General features: G+C 37.0%; 1 protein-coding gene across 2 annotated transcripts; it reads left to right on the top strand.

Annotated features, from left to right (window-relative positions):
* Nucleotides 1-680: 680 nt before the first annotated feature.
* LOC112046947 (bromodomain-containing protein 8) lies at nt 681-22,838 on the top strand. 2 transcript variants are annotated; one of them, XR_008252213.1, is made up of 19 exons: nt 681-944; nt 2,265-2,445; nt 3,139-3,334; nt 4,584-4,685; nt 5,498-5,629; nt 7,468-7,609; nt 8,611-8,698; nt 9,665-9,727; nt 10,481-10,633; nt 12,294-12,451; nt 13,121-13,338; nt 14,985-15,178; nt 15,644-15,760; nt 16,790-16,862; nt 17,013-17,118; nt 17,896-18,030; nt 19,808-19,916; nt 21,245-21,440; nt 21,498-22,838. XR_008252213.1 is itself a non-coding variant. In XM_052890071.1 (18 exons), exons 1-18 carry the CDS (start codon nt 760-762, stop codon nt 21,359-21,361), a joined length of 2,469 nt encoding a protein of 822 aa, XP_052746031.1. In that variant the 5' UTR covers nt 681-759; the 3' UTR covers nt 21,362-22,838. The 2 variants fall into 2 exon arrangements, 1 of the variants encoding a protein (XP_052746031.1); XM_052890071.1 differs by having other exon boundaries at nt 21,245-22,838.
* Nucleotides 22,839-22,991: the final 153 nt, after the last annotated feature.

Raw genomic sequence — 22,991 nt, forward strand, 5'->3', positions numbered from 1 at the left:
CTACGACTTTGACGTTGATTTCAGTGTTACCAACTCTCCAAAATATTTATCCCTAAGTTTGTGTTAAAACCCCTAAAATCTCCTTAATTATCACGTCTTTATCTGAAGATTCAGATTTTTTTAAATCATACATGTTAATATTGAATAAATTTAACAATTTTTTTATTCGATGAAAATTGCCGCCAGTTGCCTCAGTGTGGATGTAGAATAACGTATTATATTTCGTTATAAGTCGCTAGGTCAAGAAAAAAATATTAAAATTATCATCAATTTAAAGAGTCAAAAAATCCCAGAAAATACCCCTAAAAATTTCAGACCCCTAAAAAAATCCCATTTTACTTATTTGCCCCCTAAATCTGGGGGGGAAAACCCCTAAGTTGGGAACCCTGGTTGATTTAGTGAATTAACCACATTTTTATTTCATTTAACTGGCTCTGAGTTCTAGCCTTTTTGAAACTATGTTCCGTGAATATAAAATACCGTTGACAGAATATTCTGACTACACGATTACTGTGAAATACGAATACGACATTCTGTATAATATGAGTCTGCTTTTTTATTTTGTGATCAAAGTATTCATACATCTGTTGTGGTCAAATGTTACGTTACATTAATTAGAACCCGCATCCGAAAAGACAGTTAAAAAAAAAATAGAATTTTTGCTGTCAAATTCAAATTTTAAAATGTCAAAGTCAAAATAATTAGGCTTGATTTGTATTTGTGGTTGTTATTGTATTTTAATTATCAATAAAACGCAAAATGAGTTCGCTTCAAGAGCGTCTGCAACTCAAACGATCGCCGGTGGACACGTGGAACATTCGGGAACAACTGTGCCTCGCGTCCGCGGTTGTTCGCAGCGGAGATCAAAACTGGATGTCAGTATCTCGGGCTCTAAAAACTGTCGGCGAACCTAATAGACCGCCGGATTGGTATTCTCAGAAAAGGTACGAAGATCAACAGCTTTTTTTCTGATTAACTAAGTGCCGTAGGCTTCCTAATGGGACCTCGACGGCGTCACCGAGGGCAGAAGCATCGCCTGATAGGGCCTGAAGGCAGAAGCAGAGTAGATGGGTCTCCTCTGAGACTCAGACTTCGGCTTAGAGGGACGTTTGGGGAGATCAACAGGCTGTTTTGTTCTTTTTTATATATATAACGATATTTGCCTTTTAAATTATGACGTTTATTGGGTAGATTGGTAATGCCGTTATTACCTACTTATTACTGTTATCAGCCGTTGGACGGTCCACTGCTGGTTATAGACCTCTTGTATGGATTTCCAAGCACCACAGTCTCAAGTTGCCAGCATCCAGAGGCGCTGCAACTGCAGATAGCGTTGCCAGTATGTAGACCAACAAACACCATCTGGCTTTTTCTAGAACTTAATTATGACTTTAAAAAAAAAAATTCAAGTAGGCTCAGTTTACAAGCACTTTTGACATGTCAGTTTACTATTTGTAAAGATTCTACCGGAACACCGGTTCGGAAGGCAGGTTCTGCTGAGAAGAAACCGGCAAGAAACTCAACAGTTGCTCTTTTTGAAAAATCATGCAACATTGTAATTTACAATTGATGACAACATTACAATTTCTTATAGTTTTACTTCCTGTGTGAAGGTGGAAGCTGATCCAACGGCCTCCAAGCATCTTTAATTTGAATGATTAATAACTATTAATAATAAATTAGTAAAACTGATTTAATTTTATTTATATTTAATTAGAATTTAACAATATTTATAATAATAATAGTGAAAAAAGCTCATTTTACATAAATTTTTTTGTAGTACTACCTACAGAGACACATAATCCTCATTATCCTCATTACAAACCGGACACATTCCGGTTTGTAATCTCTTTCACCCTAATGTCCAGCCAAACTGACTAGTCTGTCAGACTAGGCTATTGGTCTTAGAGACCTGGCAACCCTAACTGCAGATTTCCACCTAGTGGGGGATCGACCAACACTGTGCTTTCCAGTGTCAGGTGCCATCTTGCAGGCATCAGCAGGCAGGCAGAGATGTAGTTAATAGTTAGTAGAAGAATTAATTACATCCCTGCCATTTTCCACATTTTCATTTTTATACGACAAGCGTTTTTTGATATTTCATCCAGTAGTCACAAGTCCTGGACTTTGCTTGGTGTTTTTCTCTCTACCACGCGATGGACCCGGCACCTGCACGGTGAATCCATGGAATGCTAAGATATTCACCTCATAATGAGTGAATGACTTTTTGCTTTCCTAAATATAGATTGTATAATATCTTACAGCTGTGCCGCTCAGTATGGAGCATTACTTGAGCATGTGGAGACACCCAAGCGCAAGAAGCGCAACTCAGAAGGCGGCGTGGAGACTCCTCAGGAGAGCATCCTCAAGAGTCTCACGCAGCAAAGGATACAGGAGATACAGAACAATCTGGCGGAGATGAACGCTCAGTATGAGCAGATAAAGGTACAGTGGAATCTGTTTATAATGACATTGAAGGGAATTGAAACTATGGTCATACATCATCAAAGCATTTTTGTGAATAAAAATCAACCTTCTTTTTTAGGTAAATACCTATTTTAAAAGATAAACATAGATTTTTAAGAAAGTTTGATTTGTCATTTCCTATATGCATATTGCATAGTGCCAATTTACTGCACCTTTCTCAATTGTAAATGATTTGTGATATTTTTACATATGATATCACTATAAGCAGATATGTGACGTTAACTAACAATTATTTAATGAGATTCAAAACAAAACAAGGTGATGAAGGTCAACAAAGAATCCAGCGTGGTGGACTATTGGTGTAACCTCTCTAATTCTCTGAGGAGACTCGTGCTCATCAGTGAGCCGAATATGGGTTTTTAGTGATGATGATCAAAATAAGCATCAAATCATGGGTAATTGACAAAGTGTCATTTACCCATGATGTGATATCCACCAGTAAACACCAGATGACATTTGTTACATAGCATCTTAATTTTGTATATGTCAATTAACATTCGTCAAAGATAGTGAATAAGCCTGCTTGCTATCAAACATCAAACAAACTACATGTGTGAAGTCTGCCAATTTGCATTCTGAGAGAAGACTTGTGCTCAACAATGAGCCGAATATGGATTATTACTGACGATGATGGTGATGGCTGTATTTCAGAATGAAATCATCGAGATACGGAACCCCGCTACTCCGGACGAGAAGATCCAAGAGCTGTGGGCGGGGATAGAGGCCGCCAAACGCGCGCGCGAGCGAGAGAGCGCCAGACGCGCCGCCTGGCTGAAGGAGAGGGAGGAGCGACGCTCGCGCAGCGAGAGACAGTGGCGCCCCACACAGACTCCGCCCCCCACTACAGGTTATCTTATATACAGGGTGCTCAAAAGCATTTCACATAGCGTCAAGGCGTTGACAAGTCCACTTATTGGAGCCGTACTGCATAACTAATATTCTATTAACAAAAAAATAAAAACTTTTTATGTTTTCATACAATAATTCCGACTATCCATGTAACACACGCCTTTATCCTTGCATTTTATAATACATAAAACTTGGTACGTCAATAAAGATGCGTAATTTTCGGTAAAGAATAGATATAACCCATAGTTATCGGAGATACTTCCCAGCACCCTGTATACAAAATTCTCTTGTCATTATGTTTGTTCCCATACTCCTCTGAAACGGCTCTTTTGAAATTTTATATGCATATTCAGTAGGTCTGAGAATCGGCCATCATTTCTTTTTCAAACCCCTAAACCCTAGGGGTAGGGTAGGGGTAGGGTAGGAGTAGGGTAGGGATTGGGAAGAAGTCAAAGCGAAGCTCGACCAGGTCCGCTACTCTAGTCAATGTATACCAAAAGCTGTATAATATAATAAAAGTGTAACAGCTTAAATTCTGTATAATGAATATATTTTAAAATTTTTTTATTGGAGGGCATTATTTTATTGATACTGAAGCCAAAAATATTTTTATTTTTAATTTCTTGTTAGTCTGTCCTTGTTTTTTTTTGACCGGGCATCACGTTAAAACTACTAGATGAATTTAAATTTGACATGATTTGCGACCATAATACGAAGAATATATATTATAGTATAGTTTTTGTTGCAAAAATTAAATCAGAAGTGGGTGAAATAGGCGTAGAACGTTTGTATGAAAAGTTTAGTGAAAAAGTGGTGTGTACTACGAAAAAAATAGTAAATATAATGTCATTCAGGATTTTTCAAAATGCTATCTGAAGGGTTAAAAAAAGGGGGTTGAATTTTTTTTAGTATAAATTGTTCATGTTTCGAATTATATGTTTGAAAAATTATTAGTAGACTGTTTAACATCGTCATCAACCCATATTCGGCTCACTGCTGAGCTCGAGTTTCCTCTCAGAATGAGAGGGGTTAGGCCTTAGTCCACCACGCTGGCCTAATGTGGATTCCCAGACTTCACACACACAGAGAATTAAGATTTCTTCTTCAGAAATTCTCTGGTATGCAGGTTTCCTCACGATGTTTTCCTTCACTGTTTGAGACACGTGATATTTAATTTCTTAAAATGCACACAACTAAAACATATATAACATTATTATATGCTAACAATGGTGATGACATTGTATCAGGTGCACCGGTGACTCCGTCTTCTCCATTGCTGACTTCGCTGTTGAAGTCGTCTCCGGTGGTCACCACTCCGCAGCACATACCACATCCTGCGTCTATAGTTGGTGAGTACACACACACACAAACAAATGATGAACGTAGAACGCTCAAGCTAACGCTTTAGCAATACAAACCTCAAGAGCGTGGCCCGCGTATCCTCATATATGAAGACATACGCTAATTTTGTTTTTTTTTTTAATGAAAATAGGCTCTAACCATATACTCCCTCTGGAATCTGAGGCAGAGGTCATATCCACTGGTCTATTACAGGCCAAGTTAGCATTTAATATTATATATTATATCAATTGACAATTCATATTGGGCCAGCGTGGTGGACTTGGCCTAACCTCTCTCATTCTGGGGGTCTCATGCTCAGCAGTGAGACGAATATGGGTTGATAATGATGATTATTGTCCTTGTCCTTCCTTATCAACCGATAGACGTCCACTGCTGGACATAGGCCTCTTGCATGGACCTCCAAGCACAACGATCTCGAGCCGCCAGCATCCAGCGGCTCCCTGCAACCTGCTTGATGTCCTCGGTCCACCTAGTGGGTGCTCGACCAACACTGTGCTTTCTGGTGTGCTTTCCAGCACCTTGGGACCCCAACGTCCATCGACTCTTCGAACTATGTGGCCTGCCCATTGCCACTTCAGCTTCGCGACTCGCTGAGCTATGTCAGTGACTTTGTATCGTCTGAGGATCTCCTCATTCCTGATTTGATCACGCAGAGAAACTCCAAGCATAGGTCTTTAAGACTTTGAGCCTTCTAATAAGGCCCATAGTCAGCGACCAAGTCTCGGATCCGTAGGTCATCACATCTTCAAGCACTGAGGAATGATTATTGTAAGATTTAATAAAATGTATATAATTTCAGATGCGGTGTCACCGTCTGCTGGAGCGCCCACTCTGTCCCTACTGTTGGAACAGCCACATGCTCAGGAGAGCAAGCACGCAGCTATAGAGCACATCAAAAGTCAATTAGTGCAATTAGAACATCAACTCAAAGGTACTACCTTCACATTAAAACATCTCTCTTTTGAGTACGAATCTCCTCTTAGAGTAAGTATGGGCAGGTAATAGTGAACTAGTCTTGAAATAACATCGTGCAATGAAGAAAGTCAAAGCAAACACTATCACCACTTACTACTGAATATGAATCTCATCTTAGAGTTAGTAGGGTCAGGTCATAGTGAACTACTCTTGGAACAACTTCGGTCAACAAAACAACTCAAAGCTAACACTATCACCACTAACTACTAGTATGAATCTCCTCCCAGAGTAAATAGTCAGATCACAGTGACAACGTTATCTCTACCATTGGAAAATTACATGCTCAAGAGAGCAAGGACGCCGCTATAGAGCATATCAAGAGTCAATTAGTACAATTAGAACATCAACTCAAAGGTAACACTACCACCTTCACATTAAAACATCTCACTTTTGAGTGCGAATCTCCTCTTAGAGTAAGTAGGGTCAGCTCATAGTGAACTAGTCTTGGAACAACATCGTGCAATTAAACCAATCAAGGCTATCACTATCACCACTTACTACTAGTATGAATCTCCTTTCAGAGTAAGTAGGGTCAGGTCATAGTGACATCATTACCTATACTGTTGGAAAATTACATGCTCAAGAGAGCAAGGACATCGTTATAGAGCACATCAAGAGTCAATTAGTGCAATTAGAACATCAACTCAAAGGTAACACCATCTTCACATTAAATATCTCACTTTTGAGTACGAATCTCCTCTTAGAGAAAGTAGGGTCAGGTCAATTTTATTAAATTATTAAGATTTGGACAAGTTTTGTTACATTATAATTGTATAAATAAACTAGCCGACGCCGCGCGGTTTCACCCGCGTGGTTCCCGTTCCCATAGGAATACGTAGATAATAAATATAGTCTGTAGCCTTCCTCGTTAAGTAGGTTATCTAACACTGAAATAATTTTTCAAATCGGACCAGTAGTCGTGAGATTAACGCGTTCAACCAAACAAACATACTCTTCAGATTTATAAAATTAGTATAGATGAAATGAAATATGATTAGAAAGTTATAACGTTAATTTTTCTCTTTTAGATTCAATCAGTATTTTGTGTTTTATACTGAAGTGCTTCTTTGTGTTTTTTGAAGTCGGTTAAATATTTTTAAAAGAAATATACATATTATTATTGACAACAATATGACAACATTACGTGACAACATTATCTCTCGTCTACTGTTGGAACAGCCACATGCTCAAGAAAGCAAGCACGCCGCTATAGAGCATCCCAAGATTCAATAAATACACTTAGAGCTTCAACTCAACTCGACACTATCACCACTTACAACTAGTATGAATCTCCTCTCAGAGTACGTAGTCAGATCACAGTGACAACAGTAGAGATAACTCTACTGTTGGAACAGAAAATGAATAAGTCACTGACGTCTCATTACCTTAGTATATTAAATAGTATAACATAAACATGTTGTTGTAAATAAAAATCCTTAACAAAAAAAAACATTGTTGCAATATTAAATATATGTCGGATAAAAAAGGGTTTGTCATCAGAAGCGTCTGTGCAAAACACAATTATTGAATGAAAATCTCTCTGGTCTAATAATTCCCACTAAGAATATTACAAATAAACCCTGAGTGGCAGAGAATGACCTTGAGTGGAGTCACGCACTTGTGAACGATGTGTGTAGGGTTAAAAGCGCCTTTGATTGGTCTCTTATATCGCCAGCACTCGGTCTCCCACTGCTCCCCACCTAGTTTCCTACTATCTCGACTTTTGACGACGCGAGCCGACCGATCAAATAACTTACTCGCACCAACATATATGAATATTCACACTGTTTGTAGCAAACTCACAGTCGCAACCGCCTGCGCCGGCGCCCGCAGTAGACATCGACGACATAGAGATCAAAGCAGAGGATGTCTATGCCTTCAGTGACATAGACATCCACATACCACCCGTCGCCGCCATGCACAAACCACCGGTCAGGTTAGTATCCTAAACTGCAAGCGAAGCTTTGGATTCAAAAGTAGAATCCTCAGTGTTGCAAAGCAAATAAGCCACGAGCGAAGCGATTAGCGATAGCGTTGTTGCGGATTATAAACGGCTCTACTAAAAAAAAATCGCGAGAAAAGAAATTGGTTCAAAAATAGATTCCTCAGTGTAGCTAGCATAGAGATCAAAGCAGAGGATGTCTATGCCTTCAGTGACATAGACATCCACATACCACCCGTCGCCGCCATGCACAAACAACCGGTCAGGTTAGTATCCTAAACTGCGAGCGAAGCTATGGATTCAAAATAGAATCCTCAGTGTTGCACAGCAAATAAACCGCGAGCGGAGCGATTGGTTTAAAAACAAATTCCTTAGCGTGGTTGCGGGTTATAAACGGTTCTACTAAAAAAAAATCGTTCAAAAATATAATCCTCAGTGTAACGAGACGTTACTAATATAGAGATTCAAACAGAGGATGTATACGTCTTCACAACCCACCCGTCGCCGCCATGCACAAACCTCCGGTCATGTTAGTAAGAAATTGATTCAAAAGTAGAATCCTCAGTGTAGCATAGGATTCTTAAGAAACCGTATCAATTTACACTGAGCAAAGCGGTTAATCCACAAATAGAATCCTCAGTATAACGAGACGTTGACATCAAAGCGGAGGACCTGTACCATTTACTAACGTAGATATTCCGCCAGTCGCTGGCATGCACAAACCTCTAGTCAGGTTAGTATCTTACTGCGAGCGAAGCTATGGATTCAAAAGTAGAATCCTCAGTGTAGCAAAGGATTCACGAATGGCCCTACCGAATTAAACCAAGCAAAGCGGTTGATTCATATATAGAATCTTCAGTGTAGCGAGGGATTCTTGAACAGCCCCACCAAATTGAACTGAACGAAGGATTCATAAGGAGCCCTACCAATTTGAACTGAGCGTAGCGGTTGATTCTAAATTTCTGTTACTAATTAATATTAATTTTTTACTTCAGGGTGATAGAGAAAGCACAGCAGAAGAAAGATATGGAGGTAACTGTAGAAGAGCCAGAAGTATCCGAAATGTCTGTGGACGATGTGAAGGTATTTAATTTTATTGTAGATTAAAAAAACTCACAATTCAATTATTTCAATTATGCTTAGTTTGCAAGCACTTTTGAAACGTCAAGTTATTTTTTTATTTTGTTAGTTTTGACTTCTTCCCTATCCCTACCCTACCCCTGTCCTACTCCTACCCTGCACCCACCCTACCCCTATCTTGAAAACTGCGAAAAGTCCCATAATAAAATGTCACCCCCTCTTTTAGGGGTTCGGTGGGGATTTTCAAAATAAAATTTATGCACGGTTTATTTTTAGTCACAAATAGTCTGCATACCAATTTTATGCCTTGAACCTTGAAAATTGCGGAATACTCCATACAAACTCTCACCCCCGATTTTAGGGAAGTGGGGGGTTAGAAAGAGACAGAGTAGCCTATGTCACTCTCTATCCTTTCAATTATGTACACTTAAAAAAACATATTAAAAGGCTATTCGCCTGCTGTACAAAACTAAGAAGATTTTTTGATGCCTAAAAACTCTAATCACATTTTTATTTGTGAAAATAATCTCGTAATTGTAATATTTTTTATAAAACAAAATTGTATTTTTATCACGTCACCGCAAACGCCAATCATAAACTGTGACGTCATTCGCTACAAGGCAACGGTTTGTGATTGGCGCTTGCGGTGACGTGATATATCACATCATTGCAAACGCCATCTATGAATGACGTCACTTGCTAATGTGTTGTGTTTAGGCGGCAAAAATTTTACGTAGTTATTTTTTATTTATATTATTTTTTTTTATTACTGGTTATTATTAACGGGACAAAATAAAATATAGCTTATAATACTTCCATAATTCAGTTTAAACACTGTTTACAAAAGACGCAAGTAGCCTATTCCTCGCTCCGTTTTGTCGTGAAAGACGGACAAACATACAGATACACACACTTTCACATTTATAATATTATAGATTTAAATATGAAATATAAATATTCAATTGGCAGGAAGAATCAGTGCAAGAAGAAACCATAAGCGAAGGGATAGTCGCCACTGAAGAAATGGAAGTGGTAAGATATTGACTACCTTTATATTATACTAGCCGACGCCGCGCGGTTTACCTCGCGTGGTTCTCGTAGGAATATGGGGATAATATATAGCCTATAGACTTCCTCGATGAATGGGCTATCTAACGCTGAAAGAATTTTTCAAATCGGACCAGTAGTTCCTGAGAATCCTTACATTAAATGTGACATTTATCATTATATAGCTGACGCCGCGCGGTTTCACTCGCGTATTTCCCGTTCCCGTGAGAATACGGGAATAATATATAGCCTATAGCCTTCCTCGATAAATAGACTATCTAAAACTGAAAGAATTTGTCAAATCGGACCCGTAGTTCCTGAGATTAGCGCGTTCAAACAAACTCTTCAGCTTATAATATTAGTATAGATTTATAATATTTATTATTTTATTTTAGATAAACATAAACGCACAAATAACAAAGATATTTGTAATTTTCTTTGAACACTCGTAAAAATTAACGATTTTAGGTAATTGTGACGTCAAGTATCCAATCTAAATGTGTATAAAATATATCTTATAAATCATATTATCATCAATAATAAATCATATCTTCTAAATGTGTATAAAAGCGAAAAGTCTCTCATTGCGAAATTTGTCAGGGAGGTAGTTATTTATTAGTTACAGTTAATAGACGTCTGCTAAAAACAGATTTTGCAACAGGGCCGGATTAAGGAGGCTTAGACCTCCTAGGCGTGCACTAGTTATAGATTACTTGATAAAATAAAAATGTTCTACAGGTGGAAGAAACTCCAATACAAGAAACGGTGCTCGAAGAAACCCAACCTCAACCGGAAGTGGAACCTCAACCGGAACCGGAAGTGAAAATATCTTTTCCGGAAGTCAAATTTCCGACACTGGAAATCAAAATCATACACCCTGAAGAACATAAGGTATAAAAATAATAGTCTTGAGTCATCTTTGAAGGTTGATTTTTAAATACATACTAATCCTACTAATATTATAAACGCGAAAGTTTGTATGTATGTTTGGATGTTTGTTACTCTATAACGTCGCTACTACTGAAGCGATTTAGCTGAAATTTGGAATGGAAATAGATTTTACTCTGGATTGACACATAGACTACTTTTTATCCCGAAAAAATCCATGGTTTGCCGAGATTTGCGAAAACTGATGATTTTAATGATATGAATGTTTGTTACTCTTTCACGCCTCGACTACTGAACCGAATTAGCTGAAATTTGGTATTGAGATATATTATAGCATGGATTAACACATAGACTACTTTCTATCCCGATAAAATCCATGGTTCCCGAGGGATTTGTGAAAAACTAAATTCCACGCAAACGAAGTCGCGGGCGTCCGCTAGTATTATAAATGTGAGAGTAATTTGAAGCCCTGGTTTTACAAGACAGATGTCCTCGATTCAGGGATCGAACCCAGAACCCCGAATAATCCGTTTGAGGTTTTTTTAATATTATACTATCTATCTACTATAATATTATACAGTTTTCGTTGCCATATTCCTCCGAAACGGCTTGACTGATTTTGATGATATATACCCCTAAGGGTAGGGTAGGGGTAGGGTAGGGGTAGTTGAAAGTTTACATCGAGTTTCACGCGGACGAAGTCGCGGGCGTTCGCTAGTTTTTCTTATAAATGTGATTAACTAATTTAATTTTTTTATTATTTCACTTTTTTTAAAAATTTTTTTTATTTCCACTTATTATATCTACTTTATATTGTAACTTTCTTTGTAACTGTATGTGGCCTTATTACTGTTTATTATATATTTTTGTACATTAAATAAATAAAACAAGACTATAGAGGTTACCTCTCTGTCAACTTTTTGATCATGATCTATCGTGTTCATATAAACTGCAACTATAGAATCAATGTTTCATTGTGTTTTGTACACGTGTGTGTATTACGATTTAAAATTTACAGTTGTGTGTGGTATAAGGACATAGGATATATTTATTGGTGTTAGATATTTTCGATGTGTGAGTTTACCTCGTCTACCTCAAAAAACGACAATTTTGTTGGTGAATTTGAGTCCAATAGAAGGTAATTAAAATAACTTTAAAAACTATGAAAATACGCCTTTAGGACGCACTAAAAATTACAAATATTGGATTTAAGTCATGTGACTATTTTTTTCGTATTCCTGACAGCAAACCCTGTCATTTGATGTACATATCATGGGGGTGGATTTCAAACAGCCAGTCCACCATCTTGGGGAGACCGCCATATTGGATTTGTAATACAAATATTGGATTTAAGTCACGTGACTATTTTTTTCGTATTCCTGACAACAAATCCTTTCATTTGATACCCATATCGTGGGGGTGGATTCCAAACAGCCAGTCCGCCATCTTGGGGAGGCCGCCATATTGGATTTGTAATGACGTTTCTAAGCTAGTCATGTATTGTCATCAGAACTCAGAGCGTGTGCAAAATTTCATCCTAATCGTAGACCGGGAAGTGGGTCGAATTGAGATTCCAAGATTTTCTTACATACGTAGTTACAAGTGAAGCTAATATAAAATGTGTAAAAAGGTCTGAGATTCTAACTATCTATTAATGTTATAGATACAAGCGAAAGAAGAAATAAAAGAACCGGAAGTGCCGAAAGAGGAAGAAGAGAAGGAAGTAGAAGTAGCTCAAGAAGAAGAGAAGGTAGTAGAAGTAGTTCAAGAAGAAGTGAAAAAAGAAGAAATCACGAGTACAGAAGATGTTATAGAAGAAATGTATGTTTTGAAGATTTTAATTTAAATAGTTATTAATAACATCACACTAATCATCACATCACATCACAACACACCACATCACACTATCACAACACATCACTCACACTAATATTATAAAGGCGAAAGTTTGTGTGTAAGTGTGTGTGTGTGTGTGTGTATATTTGTTCCTTCTTTGTGCTGCGACTACTGAACCGATTTGGCTAAAATTTGGAATGGAAATAGATGAAAATCAATAATGTAATTCGAGTGGCACCAAAATTATATTACGAAATACAATATTTTTTTAATGTATACTAACAGGCAAAGATTGACACCTGTACAGCCCTGTCTTCATACTCGCATCACAATTTAAATTACTGTACTGGTGAAATTGTTAATTAATTAATTAATTAATTTTAATTACAATAATTAATTATCTAATTAAAATATACCAACTCGAAATTTTAAGATATAAAATATATACAAAACAAGAAATCAAGAACCCAGAGCTCTAATTGTGCTATAATAGTAAAAAAAGTTATATTATAACACACTTTCCATACAAAGAGCATATTTTTTTAATTTATTACAGTATGCATGCGAATAATCTGTGCTATTATATTTTTTAATTTCATAATTGGAATATGACACGAGATTAGATAAAATTTTATATGTTTATTAATTTCACAGAGTGCCAACAGAAAAAGAGAAATTAGAAGAGGCAACCATGGAGATTATAGAGCCGCAAGTACCAGAGCTGCAGCCGCAACCGCAACCGCAGCCGCAACCGCAACCGCAGGTGGATGAGCAACCGCAACCGGAGGAGGGTGCCCTAACCAGTGTGATACAAGATCCCCAGGATATACCTCTGCCACCAGAAATAGAGCCAACTATTACTGACCTTGAAGGTAATTAATGACTCATATAAATGACTAGCTGACGACGACGGTTTCACCCGCGTGGTTCCTGTTCCCGTAGGCATACGGGGATAATATGTAGCCTATAGCCTTCCTCGATAAATGGGCTATCTAACACTGAGAGGGTTTTTCAAATCGGACCAGTAGTTTCTGAGATTATCACATCACACTATCACATCACATTACGCTATCACGTTAGACTATCAAAGTCAAAAGTCAAAGTCAAAATTCATTTATTTCAAATTACAAGGTCTTTCAAAACAACAGGTAATAATATTAAACTTAAGATAATGGTGATAATAATTATTCGAAAACTTAAAATTAAAGTTACGAGGATTCCAAACGCGCCTTGGTCTGTCAGGTTTATCCTTTTTTAGTTTATCACCATTTAACAATAGGTATATAAGTAGTCTGTCATGTAATACATTTCATTTGCAAGCAATTTTGTCGTTTACGTAATCATTGACACTTTAATACGACTTTTCTATAAGCTTACGTTTAATAAATCTTTGAACTTATTGAGAGACATGCCAGTGATTTCATGTGGCAGTTTATTATATATCACATTACATTATCACATCATACTATCACATCACGCTATCACATTACACTATCACATCACACTATCACATCACACTATCACATCACACTATCACATCACACTATCACATCACATTACACTATCACATCACACATCACACTATCACATCACACAATCATATTACACTATCACATCACACTATCACATCACACTATCACATCACACTATCACATCACACTATCACATCACACTATCACATCACATTACACTATCACATCACACTATCACATAACACTATAACATCACACTAATACATTACACTATCACATCACACTATCACATTACCCTATCACATGACACTATCACATCACACTATCACATCACACTATCACATCACACTATCACATCACACTATAACATCACACTATCACATCACACTATCCCATCACACTATTCAAAGTCGCAGGCGTCCGCTTCGACGTTCAAATAAGAAACAAACAAATTCTTCAGCTTTATAATATTAGTATAGATATAGCCTATAGCACTCGGGGATAGACAACAAACAGTGAAAGAATGAATTCTTTCAGTGTTCCCAACAGTGAAAGAATTTTTCAAATCGGTTAAATTGTTCCTGAACCTATTCAATGCAAACAAACAATCAATTCTTTCCTTTTTATAATATTATTTTATTTATTTAATACTCTTTATTTGTACACCACAATAAATAAAATAAAACAAGCAAAACAGAAACATAAGAAAAAGTAGAATACAAAAGGCGGCCTTATCGCTTAGAAGCGATCTCTTCCAGGCAACCTTAGGCTTAGGAACTTATTAAGACAACTGTGTTTGGTGTGTACGTAATAATAATGTACATTATACATACATACAAATAACTACACACTAATACATAAACCATAATACTATATATAATATATATATATATATATATATACATAATATATCATTACGTCGTATGATAAATATTCTAATAAAATATGTCACTAGTGACTAAGATAATATGTCTTAACGGATTTTTTAAATATGTCAAGGGATTTGGATTTCCGAATGTCGACTGTACATTTGATAAAACTTTCAGCTCTAAAAGAAATACAACTGCCACCAATGGCCCCATCAGAAGAGTCCACAACCACAGAAGTACCAGCTGAAGTCACAGAAGAGAAGGCAGAAGAGCCTGTCGCACAAGTGAACGAGAAGACAGAAGAGATCGCAGAAGAAGAACGTGTAGAGGAGAAATTGATAGAGGATTTAAAGAAAGACGAAGATGCTGAGGTAAGTTAGTCCTAACTATATTTACGGCCCGCGGTTTCACCCGCGTAGTTCCAGTTCCCGCGAGAATTCGGGGACAAAATATATAGCCTATGACATTCACAGATAACGTGGCTTTCTAGTGGTACAAGTATTTTCAAAATCGGTTCAGTAGATTCAAATATATCCCAACTATACCACAACCTCAAATTTTGCTGTTGTGTGCATTTTAATAAATTATATATCACGTGTCTCAAACGATGAAGGAGAACATCGTGAGGAAACCTGCATACCAGAGAATTTAATTAATTCTCTACGTGTGTGAAGTCTGCCAATCCGCATTGGGCCAGCGTGGTGGACTATTGGCCTAACGCCTCTCATTCTGAGTGGAGACTCGAGCTCAGCAGTGAGCCGAATATGGGTTGATAATGTAATTAAAAAAGTTAGTGAAAGTTGGTGCGGAGAATGATAATGATCTTTTTTTCTCAGGACTCCATCCCTCTGAAGGAAATGATGAAAGAAGAGAGCCAAGAGGAACCGAAGATAGAGAAAGAGGGAGTAGAAGAGGACACGCACACAGAGACGGATGACGACACACCTATGGAGGTAAGTGGTCACCGGCGTATGAAGGGGGAGGGGTAACTCACAATTGACTTGAAAAGTGATTTGGACTTTGAAGGTTCCGTAGGTCTACAGGGAACCCTCATTAGCTAGACGAATTTTTAAAATTTCATTTATGTATTGAAAATATTGGAATAAAGGAGGTGGTCCAAAATTGTATGGAGCCCAGGATCAGTCATTGTACCCTGGCAGAAATAAAAGAAAATGTTTTTTTTAACTATTTTTGATTATACAAATCTACGAATTACTTTAATTCTTTCGAAATAATATTCATTATCTCACAAGGAATGCAACATTAAAAAGGGTAATAATGGCGGATTGATGACGTTTTCAATGCAGTAGTCGATTTGACGTTTGCTGTCAATTGTCATGTCATAGTTGCTCTATGGGCTCCATCTTGGTATCAACTCAGAAACTTGGGCTTTTATTATTATTTTTTTATTTAGTTAGATTTATTCAATTAATAAATTGTAATAAAATCCTTGTATTTTTAAAATTTTAATAAAACGGGGTACAAGAATGATCCTGAAATGGACCATCTCCTTTGGAAGGAATTAATAAACCTAAGTTATTTTTCAATTCTTCGTTCCTATCATTTTGAAAGGATATTCAAAGCTCCGGCAAAAACTGGCTACTGAAGGCAAAAGACCGATCAAAATGGCAGCACCTGGAGGAGGCCTTCACAGTCAAGGGTTCTTCTTTTAAATAAAAGGGAAGATATAATAAATAAACATTTTAAAATTGTAAAATTACTTAATTTATCAATTAACAAATTAAAATACTTATTACCTAATCAATTGTAAATAAGAAGAAATAAAAGGCTTTTTTATTTTATTTTTTTCAATTCATTTCTTTTTCCGAACGTACGTACAAAAAAAAATTCAACCGACTTCGAACACTAAAATTAACCTATCCACTAAACTAAAATATTATTACTTATTCATTGGTCATATTAAAAAAAAAATTGTATACTCTAGTTTGTTTTTAACATTAAAAAACTTCTTCTTTCCACAGCTGAGCAGAGAGGAAGATAAAGAGGGGAAAAAGAGAAGAGACTACTCGAGGAAGAAGAAGTCGGATTCTAGAAGTAAGTCTATTGCATTTTAGTCCAAGATATGAATTAGATATGTAATTCACCCATCTGTTTATTTGATGAAAAGTTTTATATTACAATATTATATATACATATAATTTTCAATTATATATATAAATAACTGTTGTTTGTCTGTCTGCACAGCGTGCTCGGGGTCGGAGAGCGCGCCCGAGTCGCCGAGTGCTAGCTCGAGCGACGCCGAGCGGCAGCACAGGCTGTGGAAGAAGAGCGTCATGCTGGTCTACAGCAGGTGACACTTTCATACATTTGTGTGACATATACATACATTGACGTTTGTGTGACAGGTGCATGACAGATGCATAGTAATATGTTTGTGTGACATATAGACACATTTGTACGTTTGTGACAGATTGATACTCTGATCTGTTTGTGTGACAGATAGTTATGATATTTGTGTAACAGATAGATACAAAATGTTTGTGTGACAGTTAGATACATTGATATATTTGTTATAGATTACATAATATGTTCGGCTGACAGTTGGATAGACTGACGTCTTGTGACAGATAGATACATTGATATATTTGTGACAGATGAGCAGTTTGATATTGTTGTGTGACAGATAAATACATTATATATTTGTGATAGATGGTTACTCTGATATGATTGTGTAACAGATAGATACATTTATATATTTGTGACAGATAAGGACTCTGGTATGGTTGTGTGACAGATAGATACATTGATATATTTGTGACAGATGGATACTCTGATATGTTTATGTGACAGATGAATATTCTGATATGGTTGTGTGACACATAGATACATTTATATATTTGTAACAGATGAGTACTCTGATATGGTTGTGTGACAGATAGATTTATTTATATATTTGTGACAGATAGATACTCTGATGTGGTTGTGTGACAGATAGATACATTATATATTTGTGACAGATGGTTACTCTGATGTGGTTGTGTGACAGATAGATACACTGATATATTTGTGTGACAGATGGATACTCTGATGTGGTTGTGTGACATATATACGTGCCCCCCCCCCCCAGGCTGTGCGCGCACAAGTACGCGTCGCTGTTCCTGCGGCCCATCACGGACGAGGAGGCGCCCGGGTACAGCGTGGTGGTGAAGCGGCCCATGGACCTCACCACCATACGCCGGAACATCGACGCGGGGAACATACGGTGAGGAATCTGCATGACGCGTCTAGTACTTGGCGAAATATTTTTTTTTCGACTGCAAGAAAAACCCATTTTCAAAAAAAAACCCATCAGTTGATACCTTTAAACATCGACTTCATGAACACTATCTTTCTTTATCATCATTTATTTATTATTTATTTATTTTTTTATTTATATACATGACATGTGCCCAGAGGAACATTACAGTTTCCCAATTCGTTTCTCGAGCAATCAGGAATAATCATTAATCTTAACAATCTCAACAATAAATCTTAAATTACAAAATGAATATTAAGCAATATTAATTTTGTAATTTAAGATTTATTGTCGTAATTATTATTCCTGATTGACAAAATAAAATCAATTAAACAAATAATTAAAAATTAAGAATAAATTAAAAATAATTATTATATAATGATTTATTTATTTTGCTATCATCCGCGAAAATTCGGCGAACCCATGCGACAACGTCACCCAGGTCCGACAAAATACTCTCTACGTACGTTTCACCCCGAAACCGGAGCATCCTCAGGAGATGTTGACTCTACAACGTGCAATTGCAAAGAATTTTTTTTTTTGCAATTGCACGTTGTAGAGTAAAGATCGTTTCCGCTTTACATCGGAAATTGATCTTCTCAATCTACGTTCTCGAAGTGATAACCGTTTGGTCCTACCTTGTTCTAAGACAAAGTTTTATAGCAAGTCTTTTATTTCTTTATAAATGACGTCGTTGGTACATAATGATCGTTAGATTTGTATGGGCGTTTAAACAAAATTACTAATATCTTTGTTATTTGTGCGTTTATGTTTATAGTTCACATATTAAAAAATGTCACATTTAATGTAAGGAAGCTAAAACTGTATGAGTTTTCATCTAATTACGATAAAAAAAATTTAATCGATTTTGAAATTTTATAATCTCATTTATTTTGCAAATATCCAGACAATCTTTGCTTTTTATGTATAAATTAGTTAACATTGACCTTATTTACCCGAATGTATCCTAAAAATCAATATATTCAAACCTAGTCATCATCCCCATTGTTTGTTCTTAAATAAGTGTTAGAAGGTTATAATTGTTTCGTATGTTAGTAATAGTACCTATTTAATAATTATGTTAAGAATCCCTAACTGGGTGTAGGCCTCCTCCAGCTGATACATTTTATTCATTCTTTTATATGTAGAAAAATAATTTATTAGTTATGTAGGTTTGCCATCCATACGTAAATAATATTATAAGTTGATTCGTTTAATTGGACTTTATTGTAAGGACAAAATAGAGTAACATTAAATATGTATCAAATGAAAGACGGCATGCAAGAATTATTACCTAAATAAAGAAAATTATGTTTTAACACGTTCGGTGCCGTACGAGGTCAATTGACCTCTTACTAGGTGTACGAGGTCAATCGACCTCGAACCGCAGCGTATGTCGTCCATGGACCTCGTACCACGCCACATAAAGTTTTATTATGAAGTCAAAAAACTTCGTACCGCACCGAAGTACGAAAGTACAGAAAAATTAGTGCCGCAGCGAACGTGTTAACTAAAATAATAAAATAAAATAGGTATATAATTATTATTTAGAATCAAATATGCTTTTTTAACATTTGCAATAGCTAAAGTATATATTTATTGAGATGACATACTTATACTTCTTTCACATGGTGGCAACATTAATTGTAACATAAAATACATAAGACGAGTTTTGTTTATTTATTTATTTTTTTCTTTATTTTTTGTATCCATCGTTCATAAGTTTTATATATTTTTTTTTCAGCACGACGGCGGAGTTCCAACGCGAGGTTCTGCTGATGTTGTCCAACGCTCTGCTGTACAACTCCAGCTCGCACAGCGTGTACATGATGGCTAAAGAGATGCACGAGGAGGTGAGTGACCATCATTCTTTATTATGGAGTGTTAACTTCATATAGGAGGGTAAACTTTTGCGTAACTATGACTATTTGAAAAGTTACTATGTTTTTTTTTTTTTTTAAAAAAAGAACATTTGCCCTAACTTTTTTTTTTTTTTAATATGCCAATATTCCCATTCCTCTCAAATTAGTCGACAAAGACTGTGCTAGGAGTGGGTACGACAATAGACCAACGGGGCGGGGATCGAACCACCACCCCTCGGTGATGAGTCCGACCGCTCTTACCGTTGAGCTATTGAGGTTATAAATGTTGTTGCCACAGATTAATCAATAATATACAGACACAGAGCGCGTAATACGATGGTGTCGTAGCCGCTCCAAATACAAAATTTCTAAAACGAATACATTCTCGAGTCAGTACGACACGAAGCGTCGCATCAGTAACATTCAATATTATTCAAGAAAAATGGCGTTTTATGTTTTTAAATATTTTACTTGCATTTGAAATAATTTAATAATACATACTTTAATGACTTTGCGGAGTGAATCTTCTGTACTTGTACATATGTTTTCTGTGGTGACGTCATGAAACTGTTGAAATATAGACTACCATGGCCGACAGCGTTTTGGCTCGTATTGTCAAAAACAATAAATAAAAATTACTCATGTAATTATGTCTCGAAAAATTTGTTTTTTTTTTCAATCTAGTAGAACAATAATGTTATAAAATGCTTACTTATAAAATTATTGTAAAGATGTAAATTTACAACGGTGAAATTGTCATTTGAATCATTAAATCTATAATATAAAAATGAATCGCAAAATGTGTTGGGAAGCGCATAACTCAACAACGCCTGGACCAATTTGGCCAAATCTTTTTTTTAAATGTTCTTTGAAGTTCTAGGATGGTTGTTACGGCGAAAAAATATCGAATAATTGCCAGAAAAACCAAACCAAAAATAGCCCTTAACTTTTTTCCAGACAAATGTTTTCTGATTAAAACGTAGTCAATTTGAGCTTTATTGTTATTGCATAAAGTTCATATTAACAATAATTAGAAAACGGGGTAGGGGTAGGGTAGGGGTAGGGTAGGGTAGGTGTAGGGTAGGAGTAGTAGTAAAGTATACATCGAGATACACGGCGACGAAGTCGCGGGCGTCCGCTAGTACTTAATAAATAATTTGCATGCCAAATCGGCAAGATACATTTACCGTCTACATCTAACGACCACCTGTATATATATAATGCGTGTATCTACAAATATTTTATTGAATGAACAATTTAAGACTATTTTAAAAAAAGTGTCAACTAGCCTATTAAACGCATGTCGTGATGATCCGCAGGCGCAGCTGGCGCTGGGCATGCTGCTGGCGGCGCAGGCGCACGCCGGCCTGTGCAGCGCGCCGCCGCGCCGCAAGCGCCGCCTCGACCCGCTCGCGCACCGCCAGCGCCCCGCATAGGGGGGGTCGACGGACTTGTACTAGTTAATAACACATTCGCTGCGGCACGAGGTCAATTGACCTCGTATGTCTAACGTGTTCAAGTGGCACGAGGTCAATTGACCTCGTACGTCTAACGCTTTCAAGCGGTACGAGGTCAATTGACCTCGTGTGTCTAACGTGTTCAAGCGGTATGAGGTCCATTGACCTCGTGTGTCTAACGTGTTCAAGCAGTACGAGGTCAATGACCTCGTATGTATAACGTGTTCAACCGGTACGAGGTCAATTGACCTCGTATGTCTAACGTGTTCAAGCGTTACGAGGTAGATGGACCTCGTACTGCACTAGAGGAAAGTACAGAAAAATCAGTGCCGCAGCGAAAGTGTTAACGATTAATGCAACACTGTATTATAATTTAAGATATTGTCTCGCCTAGTTAGATAGTGTGGGGAGGGGGGGAGGGGGGGTTATACGCACCCCAACATTAAACATTTTACAAATAATTCAAAATAAATTTTTTAGGCTCATTGTTACCCTTGTCCCTTTGGGACTCGTTATTATCCCTTGTTCTCTCCCCACCAGTGTAATAATACAATTCCACACGGTATCCCGCTTAGTGGGGGATTATGGGTCAATTAACGTTGTAAAAATAATTCAACAGTGATTTAGGGTAGTGAGCGGGGGGGTTTGGTGTTGCGCACATTTAAGACCTTTCGCCTAGTTAGAAAACGTGAGGGGGGGGGGGTCATATACACCCTAATTAAACTTTTTACAATAAATCCAAATATTTTGTTATGCGCATGGAAGGGAGCGACTCATGCAGGTTCATTGTTATTCCTAATATAATTCCACACAGCGCCCCGCATAGTGGGGGGTCACGCGTACCCCGACCATTCGATGAACTTGTACTAATTATTCAACACGGTATCTCTTGGGGGGTTTGGTGATACGCTTCAACGATTCATTCGACATTGTATTATAATTTAAGATACTGTCTCGCCTAGTTAGATAGTGGGGGGATCATACACACCCCGACCATTCAATGAACGTTGTACAAATATTCAACATAGTATTTTGGAAAAGAGGGGGGTGGGTTATTTTTAGTCGTTGGTTCGTTGGTCAATTTTAATCAAGGATTTACAAGACAGGTCCTGGGTTCGATTCCCGGCTGGGCCGAGTGAGATTTTCTTAATTGTCCAGGTCTGGCTGGTGGGAGGCTTCGGCCGTGGCTAGTTACCACCCTACCGACAAAGACGTACCGCCAAACGATTTAGCGTTCCGGTACGACGTCGTGTAGAAACCGAAAGGTGTGTGGATTTCATCCGCCTAACAAGTTAGCCCGCTTCCATCTTAGATTGCATCATCACTTACCATCAGGTGAGATTGTAGTCAAGGACTAATTTGTAAATAATATTAAAAAAAATACAATGTAAAATGTTATATTTTTCAAAATTGTTAACATCACACAAATAAAATAGATTTGTAAAACAATACAAAATCTTTTATTTACCTTACGTTTACTATCCCGTTTTATAATTTATTCATCTTTTCTTACCGGTGATGGACTTAAGTGTCAAGTTGTAGGGGATTATCTGGATATACTAAACCTATTTTGAATATTCTTTTACTAATAGAAAAACACGTTATTTGT

This window comes from Bicyclus anynana, chromosome 27 (assembly GCF_947172395.1).
Source record: "Bicyclus anynana chromosome 27, ilBicAnyn1.1, whole genome shotgun sequence".
In the NCBI taxonomy this organism is placed as follows: domain Eukaryota; kingdom Metazoa; phylum Arthropoda; class Insecta; order Lepidoptera; family Nymphalidae; genus Bicyclus; species Bicyclus anynana.